Source organism: Erythrolamprus reginae, chromosome 7, assembly GCF_031021105.1.
Source record: "Erythrolamprus reginae isolate rEryReg1 chromosome 7, rEryReg1.hap1, whole genome shotgun sequence".
In the NCBI taxonomy this organism is placed as follows: domain Eukaryota; kingdom Metazoa; phylum Chordata; class Lepidosauria; order Squamata; family Dipsadidae; genus Erythrolamprus; species Erythrolamprus reginae.
The window spans coordinates 47058082-47073415 of record NC_091956.1 but is presented as its reverse complement, the minus strand read 5'-3'; the positions used below and the strand labels follow the sequence as shown (position 1 = coordinate 47073415).

The 15334-nt window shown below is 36.2% G+C and overlaps 1 protein-coding gene across 1 annotated transcript in view; it reads left to right on the top strand.

Annotated features, from left to right (window-relative positions):
• Window positions 1–15334, top strand: part of ASB5 (ankyrin repeat and SOCS box containing 5) — a 75868-nt gene that overhangs the window by 1272 nt on the left and 59262 nt on the right. Inside the window, exon 2 of the mRNA XM_070757453.1 lies at window positions 6639–6932. Coding sequence (XP_070613554.1) covers window positions 6737–6932 — 196 coding nt within the window. The 5' untranslated portion in view covers window positions 6639–6736. The remainder of the gene's footprint in view (window positions 1–6638; window positions 6933–15334) is intronic.

Below are 15334 nucleotides of genomic sequence, written 5' to 3'. Positions count from 1 at the left end.
GAGAAGAAGCTACTACGCAAGACTAGGTTAACCACTCTTCATGCCTTCTTAGCAAAGCTGTTGCAGTGGGCGCTGACACTTAGATCATTAGAGATGAATACTTCAAGAACCTTGACAGTGTGAGGGCTATCTACGAGGTTGTATCGTTCCAGCTTGTATTTTGTGTTCAGATTTTTTGGGGCAATGTGTAAGACAGCATTTCTTGATTGAGATTTGAAGTTGCCACTTGTTTGCCATTCGTATACATAGGCAAGATCTTTTTGAAGGGTAGTAGTATTGTCGGTGGTATTGAATATCTCAGGCTTCTTCTATATATAATTCTTTATATCTGCATTACAGCCCTCTCTTAAAGGTTTAGAGTCAGCATATTACCCTCAACAATTTGGGTCCTCATTTTAACCACCTTGGAAAGATGGAAGGCTGAGTCAACCTTTTATTTATTTATTTATTTAGTTAGTTAGTTAGTTAGTTAGTTAGTTAGTTAGTTAGTTAGTTAGTTAGTTAGTTAGTTAGTTAGTTAGTTAGATAGATAGTTAGATAGTTAGATAGTTAGTCCAATACACAATGAGGGTTTTAGTGGGTATATATCAATATACACATAGTAAAATACATGATGGAGGTTATAGAGGAGATACTCAGTAAAATATATCTAAGAAATAATAGAAAAGAAGATATAGGAATAGAATATATCAATGAAAGAATAGAAGAAGAGATATAGGAATAGAGGAAAGGTATAGGAGATATAGGAGAGCAATAGGACGGGACGGAAGGCACTCTAGTGCACTTGTACTCGCCCCTTACTGACCTCTTAGGAATCTGGATAGGTCAACCGTAGATAATCTAAGGGTAAAGTGTTGGGGGTTTGGGGATGACACTATGGAGTCCGGTAATGAGTTCCACGCTTCGACAACTCGGTTACTGAAGTCATATTTTTTACAGTCAAGTTTGGAGCGGTTAATATTAAGTTTAAATCTGTTGTGTGCTCTTGTGTTGTTGTGGTTGAAGCTGAAGTAGTCGCCGACAGGCAGGACGTTGCAGCATATGATCTTGTGGGCAATACTTAGATCTTGTTTAAGGCGTCTTACTTCTAAACTTTCTAGGCCCAGGATGGAAAGTCTAGTCTCATAGGGTATTCTATTTCGAGCGGAGTAGTGAAGGGCTCTTCTGGTGAAGTATCTTTGGACATTTTCAAGGGTGTTAATGTCTGAGATGCGATATGGGTTCCAAACAGATGAGCTGTATTCGAGGATGGGTCTGGCAAAAGTTTTGTAAGCTGGTTAGATTTAAATTGCCAAATTGCAGCCAGCCAGCAGCAGTAGCTTGCAGTACTGTATTCTAACCACTGCATCAGTGTGGTTCATATAAAATAGGTTTTGTATTTTACTCTATTTTTTTTCAAAAGAACTCCTGCCCATCCCACTAAAATGATTTAGGAGTTACCCAAAATCTGGAAGACACTGCTGTGATGAAATATGAGATATTGATGAATTAATATAAACATATTTTAGCAGAACAACTCCAAATAAACACCAGATGGTAGCAAAGAAGTTCAAAAAACTGTTAATTGCCATCTCCTGTTGTTCTGGAGATTACAGCTCAGATTGTCTTAACATACCTAAAGTTTTGCAAACAAAGGCACAGTACTTTGGCTACTTACTTACTTACTTACTTACTTACTTACTTACTTACTTACTTACTTACTTACTCGATTTTTACTCGTCTCATTAGACTCAGGGCGGCTTACAACATGTTAGCAATAGCACTTTTTAACAGAGCCAGCATTTACATATTAAAGCAATAGTTCTTAGCTATAGGTTTTGAAGATATGACTATGATTACATATTGACCACACTACTGTAAAATCTGTTTCAATAACATCTCAAAGGAATTGTCTTTAATAATAAGAAGCCAGAGTATACAACAAACATAATTATACTACACAGTGATAATAGCTGGTAGATCAGAATACAGAGCAGGAAGTACAACTGAGGTCCACTAAAAAAGAAAAATAGTCCAATGTTTTTTATATGTAAAGAGGAATCTAATGCTAGAGGGGAAAGAAAGCTCTCACAAAATTCCATGGGGCATGATACACCCGTGAATAATTTCTTTGCTACCCAGCCAGTGACATATGGAAACTGAGTGGAACAATAGACATGAGATATTGATGACAGCTGACTAGTACATTCTTAGAGCTATAGTCACAACATATATGGGTGTGATTTTGCAACAAATTATGTTTGTGAGGTAATTCTGCAAGAAAAAAAGTATTCCTCCTTCTCTAGCAGTAGAGTGTCCAAGAACACAATAATGCCTTTTCTGTATCTGTGAGGAATAGTTAGGTCCAATCTTTCAAGATTTTTCCAAAGCTTGTTAGAAGAGGAATAAACATTAGGATATGTTTAGAGAAATATTTTTCTTGTTACAATTGTTAAGTGAATCACTATAGTTGATTAGTAACATGGTTATTAAGTGAATCTAGCTTCCCTATTGACTTTGCTTGTCAGAAAGTAGCAAAAGGTGGATCACATTGCCCTGGGACATTGCAACAGTCATATACAGTGGTCCCTAGATTTTCGCGGGTTCGAACTTCGCAAAACGGCTATACCACGGTTTTTCAAAAATATTAATTAAAAATACTTTGCGGGGGTTTTCCCTATACCACGGTTTTTCCCGCCCAATGATGTCATACGTCATCACCAAACTTTTGTCCACCTTTAATAAATATATTTTTAATAAACTTTAATAAATAAACATGGTGAGTAATAATCTAAATGGTTGCTAAGGGAATGAGAAATTGTAGTTTAGGGGTTTAAAGTGTTAAGGGATGGCTTGTGTGATACTGTTCATAGCCAAAAATGGTGTATTTACTTCCGCATCTCTACTTCGTGGAAATTCGACTTTCGCGGGCGGTCTCGGAACGCATCCCCCGCGAAAATTGAGGGAACACTGTATATGAATCAGTTGCCATGTATCTGATTTTTTGTCACATGACCATGGCAGTGCTGCAATAGCAAAGTGTTACTTTTTACTTTTTTAGTGCTGCAACTAAAACAAACAGGTCACTAAACGAACTTGGAAGTCGAGGATTATCTGTCATTTTGATCAGATATTGCTGGAATGCTTGGCAACTATTGCTCCAAAACAGATCCCAAGCTATCAAAAAAGGATAGCTTGGGATAAAGGGGAATTAAACCATAAAGACATTGGAACTATCGTTTACCTCTCAACAACTAAAGTGTATTTCCCTTAAAACAAGTTTCCTGCTTCAAGAAAGCTTTTTTATTATGCAAATACAGTATAATATTTCTTTAAACTATATATAAGTATTATCAGAATTAACATACTGTACCTATTTTAATCTTGATCATATATGCAAACATTTCCTTCCTTCCTTTTAACAATCTTGAACCTTAATCTCTCTAATATTTTTCTAGAATTTATTTATTTTCATTTTTTCTTTGTTTCTTCCTACAATGCTTTAGCAAGATTTTTATAAATCCAACATAGGAGAGTTATCCAGGTCATTCTTATGGTTTGTTATTTATAAATCTATTTCGATTGTCATCAGCGAATTTTGTTTGTATATCCATTGTTGCATCTTTTTCCAAGTCTATGACAATTTGCTGCAGCCAAGTCACTGCGGGACAAGAGTTACACTAATATCAAAGAAATGATAGAATAGAACCATTTAAAAAAGAATGCAAAAAGAAGACAGAATGAAATGTGAATTAAAATGTTTTATTTTAAATAATTAAGTAGAGTTGTTAAATTGTCCCTTGGTGAGTTGTCCCATGGTGAAATGACCATTATGGGTAAGCCAAAGCAAGTTGGCTGGGATAAGTTGTTCCATTCTGTGTTTTTCTGTAGCATTCTTGTACCTGTCACTTTTATATCTGCTTTCAGATCAGTTTCAGTCTGGTCCAATAAAACATATTCTTTTTCCATAATATCTTTTAAACATAGTACAGTGATACTTTGTCTTACAAACTTAATTGGTTCCGGGATGAGGTTCTTAAGGTGAAAAGTTTGTAAGACGAAACAATGTTTCCCATAGGAATCAATGGAAAAGCGATTAATGCGTGCAAGCTCAAAATTCACCCCTTTTGCCAGCCAAAGCGCCCATTTTAGCACTGCTGGGATTCCCCTGAGGCTCCCCTCCATGGGAAACCCCACCTCCGGACTTCTGTGTTTTTTCAATGCTGCAGGGGAATCCCAGCAGGGTAATCCCAGCATCGCAAAAACGAGCACTTCTCTGGCAATGGAAGTCCGGAGGTGGGGTTTCCCAGCAAAGGGAGCATCAATGAAATCGCAGCATCGCAAAAACACCAAAGTCCTCGAAACCCCACCTCTGGACCTCTGGGAAGTCCCAGCGGCGGTGGTGGGTTTGTAAGATGAAAATAGTTTGTAAGAAGAGGCAAAAAAATCTTAAACCCCGGGTTTGTATCTCGAAAAGTTTGTATGACGAGGCGTTTGTAAGATGAGGTATCACTGTATACAATATATATAGTGGCAGACATTTTAAAAATTAACCCATGGGTTCAATTTCACAAATATCCCTAATACAGCTGATCTACTCCGTTCTATATTAGTAAGTAAAATTTAAGTGTTATTCTTAATTATACTCCTTAGTTCCTTCTGGTTCCTTCTAGTATCCAACTTCAAAGTCCTATCTTATGTTCTTTTTAAGAATTCAAAACGTATTTTTTTCATTAGGAGATTCTTATAATTAATTAATTACTAATTAATTTATTTTATAATTCTTTCACATTCATCTGGATTCAGTCCGTTTGTAACCTTCCAAAATCAGCATTCTAAATACCCTTTTGTTGTTCATTCCAACATAAAGAATTCTTTTAAAAATATTTATTAACCTTTTATTTAAGATTACTTTCACTAAGGATTGAAGAAAACTCTTGCGGTATTCTAAAATTTGCCATTTCAAAGGTTCCAAGTGTCTAAAAAACAGTTAAGAAGCAACTTTTAAAAGCAATTAAATAATAAGACTCAGCAAATCTTATCCATATAGGCTACATTAAAGGCAGCCATCTATAATGCTGTACTTGTAGGCAATCTATTTCTCCTTTTTCCAGAGAATTTTCCATGGTCAGAATTTACCATATATCTGGCACAGTGCTGTTTCCACTACTTCAGAGATGTGTAGTTAGTATGTATGTATGTATGTATGTATGTATGTATGTATGTATGTATGTATGTATGTATTCATTCATTCATTCATTCATTCATTTATACAAGTAACTCAAGACATCAAACACATGTAATACTTTTTCCTTCTCCTAATTTCCCCATGACCATTTGTTGTGGTGGGTTGGGCTGCAAAAGAGTGGCTGGCACAGTCACCCAACTGACTTTAATGGCTAAATTGGACATGAATTCATGGCTTCCTGCTTTCTTGACCTAGTGCCTTAACCACTGGCTCTCGGTATGAATCCTCATTAGTCCGCAGAATTGTCAAGACTCCAAAGTCTTAACTTTTGCTTCCATATAGCCTTACAAGAAAAATATTGCCTGCATGATCCTGATCTTTGTAGATATAGGTACCTCTTAACATATTGATCCTTTCCAATGCCTTCATTGCTACTATACTAAGGACTAGTCTGTTGCCTAGTTCTTGACTACTGATTCATTTACTGTTGATAGTCCCAAAGGCAGAAGATATTCACCACAATAGCTTTATTGTTAATTCTAAGGCTATATCTTGTTGTAATTAGTTTGGTCTTCTTTTATCTAATTTTCCCTGATCTTTTACTGTGTTCTTTTACTTTACTGTGTTCTTTTATTTTTGTTATTGGAGTTTTCATTTTTCTAAGTTGCAAGGAAAATTTCATTTTGAAGAATCCCATATACATTTAAAAATTATAATAAAATAATCAGTAGAATATAGCAAAAAAGATCCATTCAGCATCAATAGCCATACCATCCTTTGAGGGTATTAAGGAATTCTGTCCAAAATTCTGGAGATTGAAATTAAGATTATGGAAAAAAAACCATGACTATACACAGCAATGTAAGAATAGACAATCTTGTATCAGAGTAGGTATACTTGTATCTGTAGAAGTGACTATTATTATTATTATTATTATTATTATTATTATTTATTAGATTTGTATGCCGCCCCTCTCCAAAGACTCTAATTGGGAACATTCTCATCTTGGCCAAAATTAAAAAAAAACAGTGACAGCTCATAATGGGCATTTTAATATGCTTTATGCTGTTCAAATGGTATAGCTGATTGATGAAACAGAAATTCTCATGGATACAGGATACTTAAAAAGAACAATGGGAGCTAGAATATATCGAGAAAGAGAATTTAAAGCCAGCTGAACTATGACTGAGAATAGTATACTTTGGCTGTTCTTCCTTCTGTTTTTATATAATGTAAATATTACCATTTGAGATCCTTTCTTCAACAGCACAAAATCTGATGTATTTGCGCTTATTGATCCTTTTAAACTTGCCCCTTATAATTGATGTCTTGAAGCTTTTTGTATGTATTCTTCAGTTAAATACCATCAAACAAATGGGAGTGCTAGTGAACTCAATGCTATTTACAGTATAAATAATCCTCATATTTTGAGCTGCAGACATCATGACCAGCTGATATTTTCTTTCCTCAGGACCAGCTGTTCCCTAGGAGTGTCTGGCTGGAGCCATATGATCTTAACAACATATTTCAGAGCTGTTTCTAAACACTGACAAAGACTCTTGTGCAGCAATGACTGTTGTAGAGGAAAATCGGCCTTTTGCCCAACAACTATCCAATGTCTACTTTACAATACTTTCACTTTTCTGCTTTAAACTTTTTGTAAAAATCAGCCTTGCAATACTCAGTCATTTCTATATTGTAAAGGGGAATCGAAAAGAGGCAGCAAGAATAGCTGCTGAGTTTTATGGAATTCCTCAAGGACAAGGTACGCTTCTTTCTATTACTGATCTGCCGGGTTTATAAAAATACCTTGTTAAGCATTTGTTCTCCATACTATCAATGTCGATTTTTGTTATCTACATTTGTACATTTGTATTTACACTCAGATGTATCAGTCGTTTTCATGCTCTTCATGTATAGCAGACCATTTAAAATGGAAAGAACTTAATTAAAACTCATGGAATCTAATATTTCTATTTCTTGTGTATTGTAAAAATATAGTAATCAATTTTCTTTGACATATATACTAAAAATTGGCATTAATAAAAATTCCAAAATGTAATTAATTCTCTTTTCAGTTAATATCCAACTCAAGTCTGACTTCTATATATATAGCAAGCAATACTGTAATCTTTCAGAATTATTAGTAAGTGCTGAATTTATTTCATTCTAATAAATAACCACATCATTTTATATTAGATTTATAAGTTAATTTTTATAATCTCCTCTCCTATAGCTATAGAATTGGATGGGAGACAATGAGGAAATCTCAAGGCTATAGATTGCATTTCAGACAATACATCTTGGGGGGAAAATGCCAGGACCTTATTATTATTGCCAAATAAACCACCTGCAAAAGACTTTGAATTAAAGAGTCAAACTTACTGTATAAACCAATGGAAATATATATTTATTTTTGTCTGTTGTGTTAAAATTATCTTATGATTTAAAACCACAACAAAATGTATATTTTAAATATATATTATATTATTATTGAAAAAGATCTGGCAAATATATAGCATAATGATTAAAGTAGCAAGATTATAATTTATTTTAAAAATATCAATCAAAAGCATAAATTTACAAATAGGATAATTTATATGTAATAGGGATATATATATGTTTTAAGATATTTATGTATGTATGTATGTATGTGTGTATATATATATTGTGATAATGACCTTCTACTTCATGTGTTAGTCTTCAAGGTGCAAATGATACTTAATGCAGGTTCTTATAAACAAGTTTGTCTAGGAACTGGAAAACATCTTTCTCATTTCAATTCATGGCAGTGCCCAAAAGCAAGAAATTAAAAATGATTATTTCTAAATACAGTAACATTTTAAAAAGCCTATCTCTTTAAGATTAATCTTAAAACATAATATAGCTATGTAACAACATAGTGCAAGAAATAATACAACATGCAGCAATAATTAACAATATTAAATCAGATGGCAAATACTAAAATGTTGACAATATATTTTGGTAGAATATAATGAATTTATAAATGTTTAACCTTTATAAAAACATTTCTAAGAGGAATGTCAGTTTGGGGAGAAATTTTCTATCACCAGATGTGTCTCCCGTTAATAATATATTATCAGGAGAATGAATCCGATTTTTTGGAATATTGTTTTTTACACAATAGATGCACAATTGGTCTTCAATGTTGCAAGAATATATGTAGTGCTCAAAAAAATAATTAAACAACAGAATATAACTCCATGTAAATCAAACTTCTGTGAAATCAAACTGTCCACTTAGGAAGCAACACCCCAGAGCACCCAGTTTGCACTGAAAGATGTTGAAAGAAAATGCAGGGCATCCTGCATAAGCCACGGCCACAGTGTGATAGTAAAAATTTTGGTAGTCCTTCACTGGATAGATAGATAGAGAGATACAGATACAGATATATATGGAAATATTTTTAAGACTATGGAAAATACTCATTTCATATATAGAGATATAGAGATATAGAGAGATATAGAGAGATATGGATATATAGATATAAATATAGATGGAAATATTATTTTAAGGCTATGAAAAATACTCATTTAATTTGAAAATGCATTAATTTAATGTCTGAATTAAATGTTATTTCTGAAGCAAAACAGAATGTCATATTAAATTATCAAACTAAAGCTGTGAATCAAATTGATTCAGTTTTCCCAAAAGATTTGAACTGGATCAAATTGATGAACAGAATAAAACTCGTATCAGACATCATCTAGATAATCCTAGAGGAAAAAAAGGTGATCCCCCCCCCCCTGTAAGTTTATTATAGATGGCTTCAGCAAGCAGAAGATATGGCCTTTCTTTAATATTATTATTATGACCCAACTTTGAAAGAAGGCTTATGATCACAATAATGAAAGGTTTCCAAATTCCAGTTGGAAATCTAACTCTGAAGAGACAGAGGTCCAACAATGCCTGTGTTCCCTTACTGACAACTTCGTCAGAAGGTGGAAACCCCCCCCCCCAAAGGGATCTGTAATCTTGGGTTGACAAAAGGAAGTTGATTGTAAGAATGTCAGCTGAAGAGGCTGACACAAAGTAGCATGAAGAACAACTTGAGGAATTGGATTTGTTTAGCCTACAAATGATTGAGAGGAATATGTTTATTTCCCCAAGGGGAAATAAATACAGGTTAGATATGAGAGAGCTTTCTAATGTTAAGAACTGTTAACCAATCAATTAAGTTGTTTCATGGTGCTATGTTCCTCATCTCTTGGGGAAAAGATGCTGATAACTGACTGAAATGCATAGTGGGTCTGTACTGAGCACTATGTTGGGTTAGAAGGCTTCTGAGGTTCCGTTCAACTCTGGGTTTTGATCCTGGTATTTCTTCCAATCTAATAATAGAAGTACAGTATCAGAATTAGGTGGCAAATATGCAGATTAAAAATCTATTATTTATTGCCATCTAGTGGCCATCGGGAGTTGTGCAGCCTAGATCTGGTAGTCCTAAGTGCAATTATATCAATTAAATTTAAGGAATTTAAATAAGTATTAATTACAAAATTGATATCTCAAGTGATACTTCCCCATACTCTTCCATTTTAAAAACAGCTGGATGCCTTATGATACCACTTAAATACATGCTCATCTGCTAAAAGAGGTGCATACAAGCAAAATAAAGCTTGTCCACCACCATCATTATTATACAACAATGCCACTCTATAGTGTGAATTCTTGAAAAAGTACAGTATATTCCTATTAAGTTCTGCTGAGATAGGTACATCTTGCAACAATTCTTACAATGAATTCTAACTAGAATTTTAATTCTAGTTTATTATAAATGAGTTAATTGAGCTGGTTGATCTCTATAGTGATTAATTCCACTATTAAAATGATTAGATTGGTTGCCAGTGTGCTTTGAGGCATAATATAAATAATTACCGTATGTAGTCTAAAATTTAAATCATGCATATGTTTACTATGGTAGCTAGTAAAAGAAGTGGCTTAACAACAATATAAAAACTAAAAGTGAAGATCAGACCTCCAAATTTAATTATTGGTAGGAAATCACATAAATGAATAAGTCACAAGTTCATAAATATATTAATAATATCACAAGTTCTAAACAATGTATATTAACAAGTATCAAATAATAGTGAATACAAATGAATCTATAGAAAACTCAATGCACACATGCAAACACATAGAAGCTGGACTTATGGAGTTCCTTATATTATGTGTGCGTGTGTATGTGTTTTCGTAGATTTTCATGGGTACAGGTATGACGGTGTTGGTATATTCGGGTTTCTTTCCGTGTAGGATTTAGAGCTTTCTGGCAACGTTTCGATGAGGTCCCACTCTTCATCTTCAGGCTGGTGCTTCTGTCCTTGTTCTAGGGCGAACACAGCGAGACCTGAGCTGCCTTCCCTCTATAAATACTGGTGGGTGGATGTGGTTTGATGGCTCAGCAGCTGCCTGCTGTATTGAAACTTCCTGGTGAGTCAGTGGGGTAACACCTAGGGTCATTGAAGTAACTGAGGTATGCTGATTAGTTAATGTTTGTGGATTGGGGTGATGTCCTGAGTAGTTGGAGCTTGCAGGCTACTTAGCTGTTTTGCAATGTATTCTGAGTCTGGTTTCAATTTGTATGGCTGGGATACGTTTGTTAATGAGGGCTGGTTTCCAGATGTCTGGTAGGCAGGAGGTATCATCACACTTGTTCATATTTTGGGGATGTTTTTCTATAGAAAAAATATATATCTTTTATAAGAATAATTTACAAATATTTCTATAATTTGCATGCTATTAAACTTTCTAAACATAAATATTGACAATGGAAGTTTATATTTTTTTGACAGTACACATGTACTTCTGTATTCTCGTTTTATTCTCACTGAGCATTGTTGCTCTAGTGCAATTTTTTTCTATTCCCTTTTTTAAATTTACAGCTTTTGTTCATGTATTGATTTGGAACATAGGCAGGAAGGAAAAACAAATTCTGCTCAAGTTTTTCCCAACAATTCCTTATCAGGAAAATAAATGACAGAGGAGATATGCCAGAAAAAGCCTGGAAATTCAGACTAATTGTTAAATTTGATATGTAAGGAAAAATGTTTATTCTTTTTTTTAACGGAAACTTAAAAGTCTTGATTAAATCTAAAGTTTGGGGGTAAAGTGGGGGCGGGGTCACAGGGATTTAGAAATATTAAACTATTGTTCTGATAAAGAATCAGGTTTGCCCTCTCTACCATTTTTCCCTTTTATGGTCATTCCAAATTATCTGACCCTTCAGCTCTAGAAATATGTAGTGGAGTAATCTGAAGAACTTGGATGCATTCATACAGTTAGTGGTAATAAATGAGTTCATAGTGTACCATTTAATAATTGCAACTGATAATGTCACTCAACAACAGTTGCTTGGAGAATGAAAATAGTACAACATGTTTTCTTGATTCACATTCCAGAAGGATCAGAGCTCTATTAATAAAAACAATAGAACTTGCCCAAGCTTTCTAGGCACAATAGGTTTTGATCGTCAGGAAAGGAATGCCATGTAGACTATTTAACTCAATATATGTGATACTAAGGATTCAGCATTTTCTTTCTCTAATAGTGAATTTCTCTAGTAAATTGTTTAGCTACTAAACTAGTATGCAGTATGCATACTAAATGATGTATATAAACCAAGTACCTAAGAAATGTGTTTTGATATAATGTCTGGATAACTATTCCTTCCTTTCAATATGCTTTATTTTCTTGATTTTGTTATTGTATCATTTATTTATTGTATTTAAACTGCATATTTTTTTATTTTTTTCAAATTATTTAGTGGTCTCACAAAATGCTCATTATTTATTATTACAATTATCATCATCATCATCATCCAATAAAGATGAAAGTCAGTCAACTGAACATTTAAAAATGTATCATAAATACTATTGACTGGTGCTAATAGTTGATATGGGTTTCTGCCAGCATCCTAGGTATTAACCAAGTATCTTCTTAAAATATACAATGTTCCGAGTAGCAAAGTTTTTTGCAGTTCCGCTGGTGTTATTGCAGGAAACTGCAATTTCTTGATGTATTTTGTACAATTATTGGAATGGTACCAAGTGCCGCAATGACAATGGGTATCACTGTTAAATGTTTCATCCATAATCTTATAGTTTCAATGGCCAGGTCGCGATATGTCATGATTTTGTCCAGTTGACTTTTTCTCTGATTCTGGTGTCTCCTGGTATAGCGATATCAATAAATTGTATGCTTCAGCCCTCGACAATTGTGATATCTGGCGTGTTGTGTTCAAAATAATAATAGTAATAGTAGTAATAGTAGTAATAATAATAATAATAATAATAATAATAATAATAATAATAATAATGCCAGATATTCAGACTAGTTTGACACTGTTATTTACATATTGAGTATTTCCAAACAGCTGGTATAGGTAGATTTGGATGGTTGTTACTGTTATTGATTTAATCTTTGATTTGACTTATACTCTGAGCTGTTAAGGTAATGTCTGAGTATACAGTGATCCCCCGCTTGTTGCGAGGGTTCCGTTCCAGGACCCCCCGCAACGAGCGGGTTTTCGCGAAGTAGCGCTGCGGAAGTAAAAACACCATCTGCGCATGTGCAGATGGTGTTTTTAACTTCCACAGCGCTAGCGAGGAGCCGAAGATTGGGGGCGGCGCGGCTGTTTTAAAATGTCCCCGCCAACATGGGGGGCTCGCTATCACCCCCCCGAACCCCCAACCCGGGTTTGGGGGTGTGCTAGCGAGCCCCCCATGTCGGCAGGGACGTTTTAAAACACCCGCGCGGCTTTCCAATGAGTCCCGAAGACAAACGCGGAAGTTTGACGTTTGTCTTTGGGACTCATTGGAAAGCTCCGATCATTTTAAAACAGTTGCGCTGTTCTCCGTTTGACGTTCTCCGAGAAGGGCGCGCGAGCCGTGGGCGTGCGGGCAGGCAGGCTGCGGACAAGCCGTTCGCTTGGGCCGCTTCCCAGCTGAGTACTCAGCTGGGAAGCGGCCCGAGCGAAGCGGCAGCAGCGAGGAGTTTGCATGGGCGGTGGTGGGGAAACTCCTCGCTGATGCCGGCCAAGAGGGGGAAGACCTAGGGAAGCCGCCCAGCAGCTGATCTGCCCGGAGCCATCTACGCATGCGTGCCCATAGAAAAAAAGGGCACGCATGCGCAGATGGTGTTCTGACTTCCGGGTTCAAAAATCGCAAATTACCCTGTTCACAATGGTCGGGGACGCAATAACCGGGGGATCACTGTATAGGCAGTTCCGAGTGTGGTTCTTTGCAAAGACAGAAAATTCAGCTTTGATAAATTCAAATTTTCCACCTATCTAGGCAGCCCTTTGGGTATTACTCCAAGAGCTTCTATTACTATTGGTTACAACGATTGATTTTTTTTCCTACACAATAGCTCATCTTCAACTTGCAGATCATGATATTTTGTTATTTTTATTAGTTGTTTCTCTTCAATTTGTGCATCACCTGATATTGTAATATATATTTATTTATTTATTTATTTATTTTATTTATTTATTTATTTATTGTTAGAGTTGAAATGGACCATGCAGGTCATCAAGTCCAACACCCTGCCTGAGCAGGAATCCTATAGCACCCCAGCCGAGTGGCAGTCCAATCTCCTCTTGAAAGTGTCCAGAGTTGGAGAGTTCACAACCTGCGTAGGCAGGTTGTTCCACTGGTTGATCTCTCTGACCATCAGGAAGTTCTTCCTTATTTCTAGGTTGAATCTCTCCTTGGTCAGCTTCCAGCCATTATTCCTCATCCGGCCCTCTGGTGCTCTGGAGAATAGAGTGACCCACTCCTCGCTGGGGCAACCCCTCATATACCTGTATACTGCTATCACGTCCCCTCTGGCCCTCCTTTTCTCTAGGCTATCCATGCCCAGTTCCCGCAATTTCTTTTCGTAAGTCTTGGTTTCAAGTCCCCTAATAATTTTGGTTGCTATTTTCTGCACCTTCTCCAGAGTTTCAATGTCTCTTTTGAAGTGTGGTGACCAGAACTGGATGCAGTACTCCAGATGTGGTCTGACCAGGGTGTAGTAGAGTGGTATTAATACTTCCCTGGTCTTGGAGTGTATCCCCCTGTAGATGCAGCTTAGAATAGTGTTGGCTTTTTTGGCCGCTGCTGCACATTGCTGGCTCAAGTTTAGTTGATTATCCACCAAGACTCAAAGATTTCTTTTGCAGTCGCTACTGCTAAGTGGGGTTTCTCCCAGGCTGTATGTGTGTCTAGGTTTTTTTTTACCTAGGTGAAAGACTTTGCTCTTTTCGACGTTGAACATTATTTTATTAGTGTGGACCTATAGTGTTAATCTGTCTAGATCTTTCTATATTTTGAGCCTGTCCTTTAGGCTGTTGGCTACTCCTGCCAGCTTGGTGTCGTCTGCGAATTTGATTGGTTCCCCTTCTACTCCCTTGTCCAGGTCATTGATGAAAATATTGAAGGGTACAGGGCCCAGGACAGAACCCTGTGGTACCCCACTGCCTATCTTCTTCCATGTGGATTTGGAGCCGTTGAGGACAACTCGTTGCATGCGGTTGGTCAGTTGTTTATCCATCTGTGTGTGTTGTAATCTACCCCGTTTTTTTTCTAATTTGTGGATTAGGAGGTTGTGGTCAACTTTATCAAAAGCTTTGCTGAAGTCCAAGTATATGAGGTTTACTGCATTGTGTTGGTACACTGATTTGGTTATGGTGTTGAAAAATAATATGACGTTGATTTGGCATGATTTGTTTCTGACAAACCCGTGCTGGCTGTTGGCTGTAATGTTGTTTGTTTCTAGGTAGTGGCAAAGTTGTTTTTTAATTATTTTCTCCAGTATTTTTCCAGGTATAGAAGTCAGACTGATTGGTCTGTAGTTGCCTGGGTCAGTCTTTTTACCTTTTTTGCGGATGGGGACTACGTCAGCTCGTTTCCAGTCTTCTGGAAGGTCTCCAGTGGTCCAGGATTTTTGATAGATGAGGAGAAGTGGTTCCGCAATGGTGTCTGCCAGTTCTTTTCGGACTCTGGGGTGAAGTCCATCTGGCCCTGGTGATTTGTACTCGTTGAGCTCCCACAAGTAGTCCCTTATTGTGTTTTTGTCTATGCTAAGTTCGGTTCTGGGGCTATTTGTTGCAGTTGACTTGCAGGTTCCATTTAGGTGGTTCCATTTTGTGTGAAGACTGATGCA